Source organism: Falco cherrug, chromosome 1 (assembly GCF_023634085.1).
Source record: "Falco cherrug isolate bFalChe1 chromosome 1, bFalChe1.pri, whole genome shotgun sequence".
In the NCBI taxonomy this organism is placed as follows: domain Eukaryota; kingdom Metazoa; phylum Chordata; class Aves; order Falconiformes; family Falconidae; genus Falco; species Falco cherrug.
In genome coordinates this window covers 73,915,270-73,932,840 of record NC_073697.1, presented here as the reverse complement: position 1 = coordinate 73,932,840, position 17,571 = coordinate 73,915,270, and the positions used below count along the sequence as shown (strand labels likewise).

Genomic DNA, 17,571 nt, shown 5'->3' with positions numbered 1-17,571 from the left:
CCTGTTCATCTGCAGCTGAGAGCTTTTGTTCTCTTATGAGATGTATATGAACAAAGGCATTGTTTTCAAATCTCTGTGCATGCTCTGATTGTGCTGTAGCACTTTGGAAAGGGTCATTTAGTTAGTGGTAATATGGCAACTCCTCAGCTCGGGGCTTTTAAAAATTCCCCAAAAGCAGGTTCTTTGGCTCAATACCCTGCTTCAGATCCTGATCTTGTGCAGTGCAGGACATGCTCAGTGTTACTGTGCTTATAGGGAACTGCTCTTCTGAACAAATCCACGTATTTCAACACAGCTGGAATTCTCCTCCGTTTGAAGAAAAAACAGTCAGTTTTATCCCCCCTGCTATTATCAGTCATTTTGAAATGACTACATCTGTAGCTGGAGTAATTGACTGATGATGAGCAATTGATTGACTGTAAGTAACTATTGATTCCAACCTGGATAACAGTTGTTTATGCTGGTGAGCAAAGTTATAAAGTTAACTGTTCACTTTGTCTATTTTACATCACTTATTTCTCATGTTTTTAAGCAACAAGAAATTGAGGACGCCCCAAAACTACTTCATAATGAATTTGGCTGTGAGCGACTTCCTGATGTCAGCTTCTCAGGCACCCATGTGCTTTGTCAACAGCTTGCACAGAAAGTGGATACTTGGAGAAATAGGTACTTTTCAACATTAATACTTACATCACCAACTCTACACTGTCTGCAACCTATTTTAGGCGTAACAATCTTGGCTTGTGCTGTAGAGACAGCAGCACAAGATTCTTGAGTAACAGCCGCGGTTCTTGACATCATCAGTCAGCTTGATAGCGCATGTTTTGTGTTATAGGTTTGATTCTTTCATCTTACTTATTTTGGAAAGAGAGGAGTCAACATCAACATGTAATCATGTTACCGTTTAGCTTTTAAGGGCAGAGGTTATGGCTGAAGATGGCTAGAGAAGTTTTATTAAGTTCTAAATATTTTTCTTTGTATTAGTTTAAGAGGGAGTTAATATTTTTTAGAAATGTATGTTGATATCCATTAGCATGCTTCTAGGAATCTCACGTATGTTGATAGCCAATAGCATGCTTCTAGGAATGTCACATTTGATTCAGAGATTTAAATAACAATAACCAGTTGAGAGGTCTGCAAATTTAAGTTCTTTCTTTCCAACTGCAAGAAAGATACGGCGATGCATGCTCAAATTGTAGCTGAAATGTAGGTATAGCAAGTTTCTCAGAAGGCTTGATGCTTTGCTTGGTACTGCTCATCACATCATTGGGTGAAAATTTGCACCAAGTAGTGGCTGTGTATTGGTGGAGCAAGCCTGGAGACCATGTATTATTTAGCGGCACAGAAGGGCTGCTCTTTAGTTTGAGGATATTTTTAGTCTTGCCCCAACCCCTTAGGTGCAATCAGTGTAAATTATTCTGCTGCCACAAATGATGGGATTGATTTGGGCTGAGTAAGATGTGGTCCTTAACTGCAGGTTACTAATAAAGGCTTATAAAGTAGAAGTATGCTTTAAGATTAAATTTGATATTTTGACTGCCTCCCATTCCTGGTGGGCTGTTGTCTATAACCACACAGGATGACAATGAGACATCGCAAAAACTGACTCAGGTTTCTGAATCAAATTAGGGGCAGTATAACTCTGCAAGTTTTCATCTCTGCCAAAATGCCTGAATGCAAAGAGGGAAAAAAACTAGTTTCACATAAAAACTGTCAATTTTTTTAAAACTGCTGCTGTGAACTGTAGGAGCCAGAGCTATGTTTTGCAGCTGATCTTTTAGCCATCAAATTTAAACCACTTCTACATTTTAAGCTACATAAAACAAAGTCATTTTTTGAAACACCCATCTGTCATGCTGCAGCCTGTTAAGATCAATATATTGGGCAACAGTCCAGGAAAATGTAATTTTAATTAGATTGGATTTTCTTTGAGGCAGTTTTCCATTGACAAAAGGTTCCCAGTTGCAGCCCGCAGTGGAGTAGGACTTTTTAAATACATAGGTTTGTATTTCACTAATATTTGTGGTTTTTCTAATAAACATTTAATAACTATGAGATTGTGAGGCTAAGAAAATTCTTCTAATGGGAGAGAAGTCCTCAACTCCTCAACCAGGAAAAAAATAAGAGGTTTATCTTGTCAGTTTCTGAGAAAAAAAATGCATGTGTTTTAAGAAAATCCCTGACATTGCCATTTTCTGCTTCAGGCTGTGATTTGTACGCTTTCTGTGGGGCACTCTTCGGAATAACCTCAATGGTGACTTTATTAGCTATTTCTGTTGACCGCTACCTTGTGATCACTAAACCCCTGCGATCCATACAGTGGACTTCAAAGAAACGCACCATGCAGATCATCGCTCTTGTGTGGCTGTACTCACTTGGATGGAGTGTGGCTCCGCTCTTGGGGTGGAGTATGTTGTCTGCTCTCTATCTTCTTCTAGTGTTCCCTACGTGGTCTGGTTTAGCCTTGCTCGGGGCATAAAAAAAATGGGGGTTTTGGTAAGTTCTCAGGGAAATGCCTAGCCAAACCTGATGGCTTGTCATTGTACTGTATATCTGCACCTACTGCAGTGCAGATACCCTCCTCCCTACCCCCAGGTTATATTCAAGCAGAATAAATTGCAGATGGAGTATTAGGTGTATCTGAGGGTCTGGCAGTCAGGACCTCCTCTCTGCATTCAGACCACATGTATCATATGGCCAGCATAACTCTTTAAGACTACATATACAGTACGGGGTTTATTTGAAGTGCTCAGTTGTTGGATCAGCAACTGCAGAAGCTTTGGGTGCATGTGCGAATAATGTATTCCATGTATTTCATAGGTTCCTATGTGCCTGAGGGCTTGATGATATCCTGTACATGGGACTATGTAACCTACTCCCCTGCAAACAGAAGTTACACCATGATTTTGTGTTGCTGCGTTTTTTTTATTCCCCTGATAATAATATTCCATTGTTATTTATCTATGTTCCTGGCCATAAGACGTACTGGCAGGTAAGCAATGTAGTGAAATAAGTAAATCTCCTTTTCTTGTATTAGAAGATTTTCTCAATTTCTTTAGCTGCAGAAAAATCTGAATCAAAAATTAATCTGAATTGAAATTGGAGGTAAAGTGGCAGATCATTAACAGCTGTAACTGCAGAAATAATTTTGCCAATGTAAAAACTGGAATGGATGTATATATTTTGTAGTAGGGAAAGAAGTCTCTGGTGGTTCTAATCTTATTGCAGACTGTGATAATTAATACTACATCAGGTAATTTAATAGTTTGGATTATTTGTATTTCAGATTTGCAATATAAGGAACACAGTCCTTGTGCATTCCAGCACAATTTTTGGCCCCAAGGGATGATAAACAGCATGTAGCAATGGGGGCATCATCTGCCTTTGAGCTGCTCCGTAAATATATTATTGTCCTCATATTTTTTGACAGTTTTATTTAAGGCAGGCATCCCAGAAAACCTTGTGGTTCACTCAAGCATCACAACTGCACTTACAATATCTGGCTATGCTTGTTAGGACAATTTTTTTCCAAATTCTTTGTCTATATTTGAAAAAAAGGAAAAAAATCAGCAGGTGTTAGCCCTGTAAAGTAACTTCATTCTGTCAGTTATTTTCTCCTCATGAGCACATGACTTTGGTCTGATCCAACACCAGCTGGAGCTGTGGGTCCTTCTCATTGCTTGCAATGTCATCAGCTCACATGATTTTTCTTTGCATCTGCCTGCAGGCACTTGTTGAATTCATTTGGCTTCACAAAGCTAAATTCCATTTTTACAAGCCTAAAGTGAAGTTCTTACTGAACTCTATGTTTTTGGTCCTGGTTTTTACTATGCTTTGGTTATGCATATTTGGTACCAAGCGAAGGAGCAAATAATGCATGCTTATAACAATGGTGTCCTGCACACCTGTGAAGCACAGTGGCCGCAAGATTTTTTTTATGCCTTTTGCTCTCTAATACAGTAAATTCACTTCACAAGTGTGTTCACAGTGCACCAGGAAGGAGTTTGTTATCCTGCTGGCTGGTAATTACTGTCTTCAGCCTGAAATATATCTTCATGTAACAATGCTGATATGCATAAGTTGTTATTTCTATGCCAAATTATATAAAACCATTTTTTTTTTAATAAAAAATGTTCACCTGATGTGAGAAGACAATTTGGTGGGACATTTTTTTGGTAAAAGTATTAGGACTGCCTGTTGTACTCCCCCCCCTGAAAATACTAACATTCTAGTGAATAAATGTGCAAGTAAGTAAAAATGCCCCCATAAACATTTGGGGTCATGTTCCTCAGAGTATTCCAGCTCACGTTACCTCATCAGCTGGGATTTCTGCAAGCTGTTCCTGCCTTGGAAAGCAAGAGCTGTAAGATTTGATTTTTGCTTGCAGCTGTGCCTCTGTTCGCTCCACCTCTGAAAGCAATGAAGGGCAAGGGGTACCATTTTCTTCACCTTTCCAACATGAAACCTTCCTTGTGTTAGGATAAGGGTATGATATTCCCGTCCTCTAGTCCCAGGGGTTCTGGCTCAGTCCCACAGGTAAACAAAGCTCAGACAGAATGCCTGGGACCATTTTATTTCATTAATTACCTTCTAGAGTTTTAAATATCAGAAAACAAAAAAAGCATTAGAGCAAGGAAAGTTTAAATCCGCTTCATTTTGCGTATTGCTGAGAACATATTAGAGATAGTGCACCTCACTTTTTCTCCCTCCTGCTGACATATCTGCATTTTCCCCCCCTCTTAGAGATGTTCAAAGGCTGGGGTCCTGCAGCCAGAAATCCTACCTTTCTCAGTCCATGAAGAATGAATGGAAACTGGCAAAAATTGCTTTTGTGGTCATCATTGTGTTTGTCTTGTCCTGGTCTCCATATGCTTGTGTCACCTTGATTGCCTGGGCGGGGTAAGTGGACATGTAATCAAAAGAGCATGTATTATTCTAAAATGTAAATATGATTCGTACTGTCACCCACAAGAAGCAGATCTCCCTTTTGAAAGGGTTTTTAGTAGTTATTACGTTGGAGGTGATACTGCATTCTTCGCTATGTCCTTGTGGATAAAGCCAGAAAAGGGACTATTTGTCTATGTATTTTAAAACTATTATAATTTTCTACCTGCATTTTTGGTACACATTGTTTTCTCTCCCCCATGATACTTTCTTTGTATGAATTGGAGGAGTTTACCTCTTCTCTCCTGATACCTGTTCTTTCAAGAAGCTTACTCCGTACACTGCTGCCTCTGACAGAAGGCAGAAAAGAGTTTATATTCCCTCATATTCACCCTGAACTTCCATCTTTCTCCAACTGCTTTCCACTTCAAAGGGACCTGTTGTCTTCTCAGTGCATGTTCTTGATTTCAAGGTCGGTTTGGATGGGGCTTTGAGCAACCTCATCTAATGAAAGATGTCTGTCCCCACAGCAGAGAGGTTGGATGGTCTTTAAGGGTTGCTTCCAACCCAAACCATTCTGTTATTCTGTATTAATTGTGGTTATCCTGCACTGACATTGATCACATGTGATTGACTCTGGGAGCTTAATGACAAGAGGAGAATATTGGTTTCAAACCGCTTCCAGTCCTCTCTTCCTTCTGCAGCGTTTGCAGCTGAGTCACTGACACCCATTACTGTGCAGCGTGGAATTTTAGGTTTGATGCTGTTTTCTTTTCCGTTGACATTCCCTTTTCCCAGATGGTCACAACAGGGGTTGTTTTGGTGGTGTTTTGTTTTTGGTTTGTTGGGGTTTTTTTGCCTAGTGTAGAAACAGGGAAGGTGGTTCTTTGTGTTCCTGGTCATCCTTAAATAGATAACTAATTATTTGCATGCCCTTCATCTCCAAATGATTGAAACCAAGTACATACTATCAAATGCAAGCCTTTCGTCTGAGCAAAGAATGAATTTGAATGAATTAACATTTCAGGGGTATTTCTTATAAAGCGATCACAGCACAAAACCAGTTGAAAAGAGTATTATGTTTTAGCAATTTAATATTAATCCATGGCATAGCTGTGTGTGATATTTTTGCTTTGTTTTAGTCGAGGCGACACCCTAACACCATATTCCAAATCTGTGCCAGCAGTTATTGCAAAAGCTTCTGCAATCTACAACCCCATCATATATGCAATAATTCACCCAAGATACAGGTACAGTAAACATATAGGTATGTGTATAACTGTACATGCAAATGTGTTTCTTTACAATGAATGAACTACCCTCATTCCCTCAGCCTCACCCCATGCAGTCGGTGCTCCTGCCCTGGCCACCCCATGATGGGATCTGGGTGGTCAGACCCTGCGCCACGTCCACCCGGTACAGGGCATCCCAGACTGGACATGGAGCCCAGGGGTGGCCAACAGAGAACAGTCCCTCCCTTCACCTTTCTTCACCCTCACAACCCTTTGCCCTTTTATTTCCTTCTCAAGTGTCTTGCAGCCAGAGAATGAGTTTGAGCTGAAAGGTATGAATTCTGCTTTTCATCCAGGCCCTCTGACTGCAGTAAAGTAAGGGATGGAGAGTATAAAGATAACTTGTTCCTACAGAGTAGATAATTAGAAAGGTAACAATGTATTGTAAAAAAAGATTTCCATACCTTTCCGATGGGAAACCTACAAGATTAGGGGAATGTAAGACACTCCTCCAAAGAATCAGAAACCTTTCCCTTTGCACAAGAATGTCCTTTATAATCTCCTTTAACAACTTCTCTAGAATATCCCAGTTGCCCTCTAGAGACCAGCTCAGCCTTTCCCAACATGTAGGGAAAGCATGAGAAGGAACCACCTTGTGTTTCAGAAAGGTCACCTGCTCTTAAGGCATGCGTAGTACTGACGCATGAAGAATTACTGTGTCTTCAGCTGTGTGGTCCTAAAAGGAGTTACAAAATGCTTTTACAAGGGAATAAGCTGGCATGGTGTTCTGCTGAATGGTTTCAAGCAAGGACAAGCTTACCTTGCACATCCCAGATGCTATGCAAGCTAAAACTTTTCTGAAGTCAACATTTCATTTAGAAATGTCCTCCCAGCTTCACCTGAGAAATGTGTTCAAGTGCTGGCAAAGTCAGTCACTTCTGTTAAAACTTCTGAAATATTTGGTTTCTAAAAATCCAGCAAAAATATTTGTGTGTGTGTGTGTGGCTTTCTGAGATATTTTTTGTTTGTTTGATGTAAGGAAAGGGATACAACTCCGCTGTGTTCTCAGCTCTATCTCCAGCATTATGTAGGCTCCTAAATATTTTTTTTCTCACCTTTATGACTCACAGCAGTATACTTAGAAGAAGCTATAGCTGACACAGAAGATACAGCTCAAAGCTTGCAATTTCCTCCCATAGCTGTATGTAATGTGTTTCTTAAACACTGGTGGTAAAAAAAAGACTTTACTCTATAAAAGGAGAAATGCTTGTAACAGAGCTGCTATTCAGCATATCTTTAGATTTTTCTGCAAGTCTTTCAAAGTGTATCTACCACAAAGGGATGCTGCATCAAAAGTTCCGACAAAACGGCAATGCTGTGGTGATAAATGTATAAGTGCCACTAGATGGCAGGGTTAGTCGTTGGTATGAGGTTTGTCTCGCCCAAGAAGGGGAAAAGCTGCTAACTTATATTGCCTGAAGAATAGGATCTGGGAGCTGGAAGTTGAATTCATTTTTTTTGAATGTCTGATGAACAGTCGTGTGGTGGTTTAAAGTCGTAAGGCCAGTGGCAATACACCCAGAAATGGTGAAAATACGTATTTTGTTTGAATATGTCTGCTATTGTAATTAACACCATCTCGCATCCTCCAAAAACCTCAGTCCATCTTATTCTTTGAAGATTGTGGAGCATTTTGGTTTAGAACAGGGCAATGACTAATCTCTGAGAGCTTGTGGAAGTTGAATGACAAATTTTGCATGTCTGGCTGATGCATTATGAACCTGTTATTTTTTTCTGATCCAAAGGTATTATGTTTGGTGATTCCTTACAGTAATTTTGCAAGGTCAAGTGAGTGTTTTCAAAGCAGCTACTATACATCCAACTGCTTCAATTAGTCTTTTTCCTATCAGCCTTGGCTTTTATAAGTAAGACTTTATTAAGAAAAAGGCTGAAGTCTGAAACAGGATTTCAGACACACTCTTAACAAGTGTTTTGTTTCATTTTTTCCTGCTTCCTAATTTATATTTCTAGACGTATCAACAAGAGAAGTGTTTATGGAGTTGTTGTGAAGGCATTTCATAGACTTAGGAGTCATCCAGTCAGGAAAAGAAGTAACATTGGGTGCCCCGTGATGACTCAAGCATGTGGTTTTAAAAGTGAAAAAGCAGCTACAGTACACCAAGAAATCAGCTGGTGAAAATATGTTGGCAGGAGCAATTTTGTTTGAACAGTGAATAATGAATATGTATGTAAAGATCAATGTTGCTGTATAATTTCCAAATCTTCTAATAATTCGCATTATGCCTTGAAAGTAATTTATCCAATGATGGATAAATGGGTCAGTCTGCTCAGGTCCAAGACTTAAGGGTTTGGGCAGGGGTTAAATTGCAATTTTCCATTGGAACTACTGAACTAAGTTAACTTTCTAGGAAAGGGCATCTAGACATCAGGACCTAAAATGTTCAGATATGGCTCAAACCAATGGCATGCCACTACCAAAGCAAGATACTTTTTGGCATAGAATTGCTGTCCCTGCATCATAACACCCCAACAGATCGAATAAGTCTTTTTGTGGGGTTTCTTTTCCTTAAGCAATCAAAAAAGTACATTGCAATGAATGTAACTGAAAATACGACAGTGATCTTTATGATAGTACTCAGTTAAGAACTGGTCTAAGAAGTTACCTGCTATACTACCCCCGACAAACCCGCTCCCCACCAGCACACAGGAGAAAAACACTTCTTTCCCTGACAGGTATCACTGGAAGTAACAAATGTAGGTAAGGAAATGTATGCAAAGTTTTAATTCACAAAATGCTCTTTTGTGGGGGAAGACAGTTTTCACTCCTTTAACAACCTGTATGTGAGAGAACATCGCTTGGCTGTGTTAGTTATTGCAGAAAATTCCTTACCTTTTGGAATTTTTAGGGTTTTTAATCATTTGTTCATAGCAAATGGAAATTCTGCATCTCCATGTTTCCAACTTGCTCCCAAGAGAAACACACTTATACAAAATGACTTATTCAAAATTGTTCCATCATAAATAACTGAATAATCATAAATAATTTTGAACTGCAGTATTTTATCAAAGAATTGTTTGCAATTACTACATATTTGACTTTAGGTGAATTTTATTTCAGTGGCTTATAAAAATATCATTAAATAAGTGCTTTGTACCTATTATGTATTTCACACGTACAGTATTAAAACTCCTTTCAAAATCTGTACTGTCATCCCAGCCAACAAAATGTCCTTCAACAGTGCTCCCAAATGTTAGTAAAATTAAAACTCTGGTCCCTCAAGACATCAAAAATGTTCTTATGTTGTCCTTGAAAATATATTTCCCGAAATTCCAGCATGAGGAGGTCTCTGCATGAAATCCCAATTAATAAATGGGATGGTATGTTTTACACCAACTTGAAGTTATTGATTAGTTTCCAGCCCCAGGTAGACTGTGGCAGACATAAAAAGCTACATCTATGTCGGAGGGAAGTGGTTTAGCCTTCTCAGCTGGGGAAAAAAGCTGGCCGATGCTTTTTCAGCACCAGCCTGAGGTCTTCAACATGAAAATTAACTTATGGGGGCTTGGCATTTTCTTATGTCCTGTAAACCCTTGCTGATTCTCAAAACTTTTTATTTCCTGCACCACATTAGCTCTTTTTTTTTTTCTTTTTTTTTTTATCCGGCACCATATGGGCAGACTCCTGCACCTCCAAGCAGCTTGGTGGGGGTCTGCCAGCTCACTGGCAGGGGTCTTGGCAGAATCAGGAATGATGGTGCAGGTAGAAAGCTTTCTTCAGTACTTGTCTCCACTGTAGGCACAGAGTTGCTGTTCAGTTGCCTTTGAAGTTAGAGAGCAAAGACACACAGAAGTCTGGTATACTGAGAGTGCTGATGATGCTACATATTGGGGTGTGGTGGTGGCAGTAGTTTATTTTGTTGGTGGTTTTTTTTGTTGGTTTTTGTTTGTTTGCTTGCTTTTTTAATTGACAAACCAGTAATCTCATCTTGTGATCCCAGAATTAGGTCTCTGAGGCTATAACACGTGTGATCATTCATGAGAATAGAAATGATAACTTAAAATGTACTAGTTATTCAACAAACCTGCTATCTATAGAAGCAAAGATTTTACAATATACACCTACTTGACTTGCATCTCAGTGTAAAGTCAATATAGCAACATCTGTCACTGATCCATAAATCCTGTGTATCAGTTGTTTTCCATATGCCTCCCTGCTGCCTCACTTCTTGACTTGTTCACTTGGGTTTGTGCCATTATTAGCTTTGTCTGTTGGGCTGAAATAATGGAATGGGAGGCACTGGGGAGGTGTTATACCAAATGCAGTGCTCTGGCTAGCATTGTCCTGCCAGCTCTCGGTGACAGCAAGGAGCAAGGCCAGCTGGCATTGTGCAGGGGAGGCTCTTGGGCTCTCCTGCTCCATGCAGGGCCAGGCCTGGAGCCAGGAGAAGAACACTCATACAGCCATGACTGAGATTATTATTTGACAAATAAGGCAGGTTTTAATTTCTTTGGGACCTTCTCCTCTATGCTTGTGCAGAGTATTAATTCCTGATAGGAATTTACAGGAGCTGCCGTGATACAAATAAATAACAATATCTGATTCTTCTGGCCTTCTCCCCCTCCCTTTTTCTTCCCTTGTCCTGTGCCTTTGCACAGTGAAGACCTTCATACCTGCTAACCTGAAAGTTTTTTGGGGTTAACATTTTAATTAAATCAGAAACAAATCATGGTCTTCAAGATATTTTCATTTCTTACTACTTATCCATGCAGCTCTTCCATATGTGTTTTGACGCAAGGCCCAGAAGCCACCTGCTATTTTCCTTTCAGCCTGTTGAGTAGTTTCCTCTAGATATACCATGCTGTTTCCATGAGACGACCTCAATCAAAACAGAAGCCATGCTGAAGTTATGGAAAGAGACAGTACTTTCACATGACTTTCAAAGCTGCATCTTCAACGTGCCGTTTATTTTTTCTCTTCTCCTGTTTTCCTTCAGAAAAACCATCCACAATGCTGTTCCCTGCTTGAGGTTCCTAATACGAATATCGAAGAATGACCTCCTGAGAGGCTCCATAAATGAGTCATCATTCAGGACCTCTCTCTCCAGCCATCAGTCTCTTGCTGGCAGGACCAAGAGCACTTGTGTTTCGTCAGTTTCCACTGGAGAAGCTGTAAGTCTTTTCTTGTTTCTGTGAAGGAAAGGGAGTATAACGTTTCTCAAACTCCCAAAATAACCAGCTCTATAAATACATATTCAGAATTAGAGAATGGAAAACGGTGGGGGGTAACTACATTTTCGGGGTCATGTGAGGTCATTTCTGCAGCTTTTTGGGAAGTTTGTGCATGATTTCTCATCTCAAAAATTATCCAGGCCAGCATATCTGCATGGTTCAGATGCTTACTGGGACTATGGCTGTTCAGGTTGTCTAATATGAATAAAAAAGAGCTATTGTCAGGCGTTCCCTATGTCACCAACCACTTCCCATAATCCAGTATCTGAGTGGTCTATCCAAAAGCTTTCTTATTATTTTAAAGGAAGTCTATTTTCTGGAGGATAGGAAACTTTGATTTCCATCCCCTCCCCCCCTTCCAACGCGCCCCCCCCCCCCCCCCCGGATTTTAATCATGAGGAGTTGGAAGAGTCCTGCACCTGGAGCGAGGTGGGGTGTTTTGTAAGCAGCACACCCCAAGTCTCAGTAAGGCTGGTGACCGAGGGACTTAGAAATAAAAGGATCCTTTGAGATTCTTCACAGCCATTCTCAGCCCGACCCTGCCTGCCTCTCTGCGTCACAGGAGGCTGGCCTTGTGTGCAGAGGTGCTGGGAAGGGGGCTCCTGGGGAGGACTGGCAGCTGTGGGCCTGGGCTGCCCCGCATTCAGCTCAGCCGTAAGAAACCTCCCTGAACGATGGCTGCCGTCGGTAACCTTTCACGAGGCTCTAAATCACTGTGAGGGCTGAGCAGCAGACCCTGGGCTGTCCCCACGAGGCAGGTGGCAGTGGGCGGGCAAGGCCAGAGCTGGGCTGTCCTGTGTGGTCACCTGCAGGCTGGCCCTTCCCGGGTGGCTTGGGAAGGCTGGAAGTCCTTCATTTGGGAACGGACTTAGGACCACCAGGAAAACCAGCACGAACAGTGCACCGCTCTCGAACAAGTTAATTTTGCACTGCATTTTCTGCTGGAGGATGGAAGTCGCTCCTTTCAGGCAGCAGCACCAGGGAGATTTCTGAATTCTTTTGTGGCTGACAGACAGTAAAGCAAACACACCTGAACGAAAAATGTACTGTACTCCGGGAAACCAGGTGTCCTAGACGCTGCCAGCGCTGTGCCCAGGGTGCTGGCAAGAAATTCAGGCCTTTGGGCTGTGAAATCAAAAAATAAAACAGAAAACCCACTTTAAGTGCCTGAACCCTAATGAAGCAAACTCTATCCCATTACAAAAGACAGTTTCCTTTGCGGTCCGTGCTGCTGCGTCTCTCGCACATGAACCATACGGCTGCATCAGGCAGAGTTACGATTAAAATGACTAATTGCACTTTACTGGGTAGCCTCAGCCATACGGCTGGTGACGTAGTGAGCTGTTGGGAGACAAGGATCCTCTTCCACTTTATCATTGTATATTATGTATCACAGCAGCATTCCTGGCCATCACTGAACAGCCTACAGGTTACTGTATTAAAGACGGGTAATAATGATGATACTTAAGTATCATGAAATCTCTTAAATGGGGCGTGTTTTCTCATTCAAAATTAGAAGGTCTTGAAATACCATGCAATGGACAAGCTGCTTCTCAGGAGAGGCCTTGTCCAGAATTGACAAGCTTTTTCAATAATGTTTCATAAAATATATCTGCCATAAAATTTATTTTAAATTAAACCAGTACATAGAAGAGTGAAAGGCCTCTCTTAGTCTGGGCATAGGCTTTTTTAGCATTCTGTTGTTCAGGTTTGAGCCCAAGGGAGTTTTGAAGTGTGTGATGGGACTCTTGTGGAGTGTGATTGACTACTGTACCACACCTCACAGCACAAGAATCCCCAAATTTGCTCGCCTTGGTTCTCATAGTCTTCAGGGCATGGGGAGCACTTTCACGTTTATCTGGTTGTTGCTATAACAGGGCAAAAGACCTTAATGAGACAGAAAAAAAAGTGACTCACTTTGTATAGGCTATGAAATTTAGCGTTTGTCTTGGCTCTTGAAAACATAAACAAATGCATAATATTTCTGTGGCAACGTAAATAAGAATGAGATAATCTATCCTACTGATTTAATTCCATTCACAGACCACTGACGACACAATGATGCATGAAAGTATCAACTGTGATGATTTCATAAACCACAAATTACCCAGATTATCCTTGCAATACGAGGTTAGTATATGCAACATGCAAATATTCTATCATTAAAAAAAAAAAAAAGAGTATATTTATATTTTGTTTGGGATTGTTTAACAGCTTGAGCAAAGAGAGCACCCACACACATCTGTATCCCCCTTGAGATCATGGGGACTACTTGGCTGCTTACACTTGTGCTTCATTCTCTCATTGTAGATAGCATGTGTAGCGATGTGGAAATGTGTTGACATAGTTTAAAACATGGAGGATCTTCATTTACTTATTTCCAACCTGTTTTGCCCCTTTTACCTTTTAATTTTCCTTGGATTGAAGTTTATTCCTAAATTTTCTCCCCATTAATCCTTTGTCTGATGCCAAATGAGGTAATTTCAGTTGGATCACCCATCCCGATTCAAGAAGCTTTCAGTTCTTCACTGTTGGTCACTACTTGGTTTTAGTTCATTGGGGTTAGAAGGTTATTGTGCACATTTGGTTGGGGTTGCTGTTTAAAGAGATGGGATAACGTGGGTAAGAGGCTTCAGCCTTTGGCACAACTTTGGCTTAGGAGTCTCAACTAAAACACCTGCTGTTAGCGATGCACAGCACTGCATTGTGCTGAGATGATGCAGCCAAAGGTAATTTTCCTTGGAGCAACTGACAGCTCAGTGCAGCTGTAGAGATTTTAGCTACAACAGCAGCTGCTGAAATAAAAGCTAAGCTCAATGGCCTTTGCATGACAGCAAGACTGAGTGCAATTTTGGAATGCTCCAATAAAGTATTGATGGGCAGGAATGACACCAGCACCATTGTAAAAGACACAGCTGTTGCCACGAACACTTTCCTCTGTGTGTTGTGCACATGTTAGTGTAGGGAGCCAACATGTTCATGAGTCATATAAAGTTGTATTTACAGTTTGATTCTACAAGGGAGAAGGAATAAACGGGCAGCAATACATAGATGTATGAGCAAGGTGATGCAGTGGAATTGTGCACTAGCCTCCCACTTGTGTGGAGCCCTATCTATTTATCCATTCATCCAGATCTAAAAGCTGGTATGGAAAACAGTGGAATGATCTCATCTTTGATATTCAACCAAAAAGTCACCACAAAGTTAGGGGTGATGAATGGCCCCTGCCTAAGCTTGTAAGTGGAATGGCATGGTTGCAATGTCACAATGGTGCTCCATTACTGGCATGCTCCTAGAAAATCAGTGCAGAGGTCAGCCGTTGCCTCCCATTTCCTAATGGCAATTCAGAGAAGAAGCAAGTTCATGGGGCTTGAGAAGCCCTGGGTGTTCTGGGAATCCAGCCGGGATGTATATAAATGTGGGTTTGGACCTGTCCATGTCCATGGTGTTGTACCAGCTGATGGTCACACGGAATGCCATAACCCATATTAAACAGATTGATTGTACTCATTCCTATCTTTAGGCTTCAGGTGCTATGCAGCTATAAGCCTAGCACAAGCAAGGAGATAAAAACGCTGAAAAAATCCTAGTGAAAAGAGATTAAATAATTTTTCATTATTTCAAAATATTTTATTTTTGTTCAGAAAAACAGTCCAGGTTAAGCAACAAGCTTAAAAATCAAACGTCTCCCCAGGAGAGTTTTGAGTGTGAGCCCTGTGTAAGAACAGCTTTAGTTTTCTGTAATTGTGCATGGTTTCTGCCAGAATTTGTGAATTTTTAGAACTGGAGAAAGTATGTAACTGTCTGAAATCCTTCATCATTTGTGATTAGACCTGGAGCGATGTAGAGCTTGACCCGGTAGAGCCAGCTCATAAGAAACTGCAGCCTCACCGAAGTCATTCTTTCTCAACAAGTCTGAGACAGGAGAAGAAAGTCCTGCTCCCAAAGACCTGGAGCTGTGATGCAGCAAGTGCAGAAAAGGTAAGTAAAAAAAGTCTCTGCTGAGGACTCTCCATTTTACTGTTAATCTTGCTACAGTACATCATCTCTGGAATAATAGCTCAGCCTTTATACCTTTATACAGATGTTTCATCTGTAGGCTTCATTTATACGGATTCCAGTGGCCTTTTCATCTTTGCTGTTATTACTTTCTTTGTGACTAATAAGAATGCCAATAATGTCTTATTAACTTTTTTTCACTGATATGTTGCCTGGTTTTATTGGAAAGCCAGCATCAGCTCATAGCTCTAAAGCTTCATTAAAACCTTTAGTAGCATCAAATGTAAGCTAACGTCTTTGCCTCTTTGTTTGTTTATCTACCCCAGCTCTGGTTCCTCCCATCCTGACACTTGTGCCCACATTGTGGCAGCATCCTTTTATTACAAAGTCAGGGCTGCAAACCAGAGTTTGACATGATAGAAACCACCCTTTTTCTTCTTTTCAGTGTACATTACAATGTTTTACTTTTGTTGAGGGGGAAGACAAGAAAGAAACTCCCATTTCTCCCTAAGGGTGGGAGAGTCTGGCAGCTGCCACCCTTCCCTTACTGAAAGAGGAGATGGTGAGTACTTAGTGCATCTTCTGTGGATGCACCATGCTCATTGCCCAAACCACTGAGGTTTGGTGTCATGCTGTTGAGGAGCACCTCATTTCCTTGAGGAACTGCTGAGGATGGGAGCAGTAGGTCACCTGCAAGTCAGCTTCTGCCAGAACTATAACACAAGTTTCAAAATGACTATTTGTATGGCTGGCACAATGCCAAGCATATATAAGTGCTGCATTTTCAAGAAAAAACATAGACTTACAATCCCCCGATAGTGGTTAGACTGAGTAGCACCCTTTCTGATGGAGGCACCCTTTAACGGGATGACTCTAGTGTGTGTAATGAAACACCCACACCTTGGACAGCTACAGCATCTGCTTCTGTCTGTTGTGCTCCCTTCCAGCTCCAAGGCTAATTGTCTAGAGACAGCGTAGCTTTAAGCAGGAGCAGTTCCAGCCATCCGATGATCCAGTTCCTGCATGTGTCTGCCTTGTCTTCTTTCATGTGTCTCCTTAAGATCAAGTCCTGAGAAACCTTGGTCTTCTCCTGTAAGTGTTGTGAATAGTATTGATGGAAAAACAATGGCTTCAAATGTGGCAGGCAACATGGGTTCAAATCTACTGCCCTCCGTCACTAGACCAGTGTGCCCAAGGTTGTAGGCAAGTGCGAAAGACAAGAGACTGTCTCCAGGTTCTGGAGAACCACTGGCTTTTGGTCTCACAAGGAAGGAGAAGCAAAATAAGTCTGAGGTGTTCTGCATAACATTTTTTAAATTATTATTAAATAAATGTTCCTGTATTCTTGAATTTCTTGAATTTAGCAACTGTGTACCCCACAAGAAGGCTCAGACACTATACTTCGTCCTTGAAAGACATCTGTTGGATTAATTCAATAAACAGTCTTTAAACATAGTACCTTTGTGCTGAGGCTTTCAGTGGTGGTCACTTAGATGTGCGGAGTTTATTTACATTGAACTCTCAAAGCCTTGTTTGCTTTTCTCAGTATTTTCGGTGAAGATTCCTGTGTGGTGTGAAGATCCATTGTGTGTTAGCTAAATGCAATGCATTGATATTCATGCTATCAGAATAAATATTTGTTTGTCAAGCTCAGTTAGAGATTTTCATTATGATGCCACCCACTTATCCTTAAAAAAAAACCCAACCAACCCTAAAGAAACCCCGCTGCATTTTTATATATTTATTTTAGAATTTTAATAGCATTACTGGGTTATTTATGACTGAATTTCTATTATGGCACTTCCAAAAATGGTCAAGTATGGAAATCCAGGTGTGTTTTTGGTGAAGGGTCACCTAACTTTTTGATTTAACAAAATATACATTTTTTTTAGGAAAAGAATCTTATGCTTCCTTTGTTTTCTTTAAGAAGACCATCTCAACAACATCTAAAAAACTGATGTACCTCTGAATTCTTTTAACTGACTGAGATCAAGATTCTTAATGCACCATTACAGATGGGTTGTCAAAAAAGAAAAGACATCCCTCAAGTGAAAGTAAAAAAGCCAATTGGTGTCCCAGGCTTGGTGCTTTCCAGAGCATAAAAACCACATGGGACTCTTTTCTGTGCTGCCACAAAGGTATGATCCAGCCCCATGATTTATTGCAGTTAATTAGGATGGTAACAGATTTGATGTAGACTGACACC

The 17,571-nt window shown here is 40.8% G+C and overlaps 1 protein-coding gene across 18 annotated transcripts in view; it reads left to right on the top strand.

The window, feature by feature from the left end:
- Positions 1 to 17,571, top strand: part of LOC102054640 (melanopsin-like) — a 49,939-nt gene that overhangs the window by 25,892 nt on the left and 6,476 nt on the right. For 12 of the 18 annotated variants that reach the window (XM_055715959.1, XM_055715934.1, XM_055715949.1 and 9 more), the window contains 8 exons: positions 533 to 666; positions 2,205 to 2,408; positions 2,821 to 2,992; positions 4,744 to 4,899; positions 6,027 to 6,134; positions 11,132 to 11,306; positions 13,410 to 13,496; positions 15,198 to 15,347. In XM_055715959.1, coding sequence (XP_055571934.1) covers positions 533 to 666; positions 2,205 to 2,408; positions 2,821 to 2,992; positions 4,744 to 4,899; positions 6,027 to 6,134; positions 11,132 to 11,306; positions 13,410 to 13,496; positions 15,198 to 15,347 — 1,186 coding nt within the window. Of the gene's footprint in view, positions 1 to 255; positions 419 to 532; positions 667 to 2,204; positions 2,409 to 2,820; positions 2,993 to 4,743; positions 4,900 to 6,026; positions 6,135 to 11,131; positions 11,307 to 13,409; positions 13,497 to 15,197; positions 15,348 to 15,810; positions 15,928 to 17,257; positions 17,504 to 17,571 lie in introns of all 18 variants that reach the window. The other 6 variants (XR_003562047.2, XR_003562049.2, XR_003562046.2 and 3 more) reach the window with 6 other exon arrangements.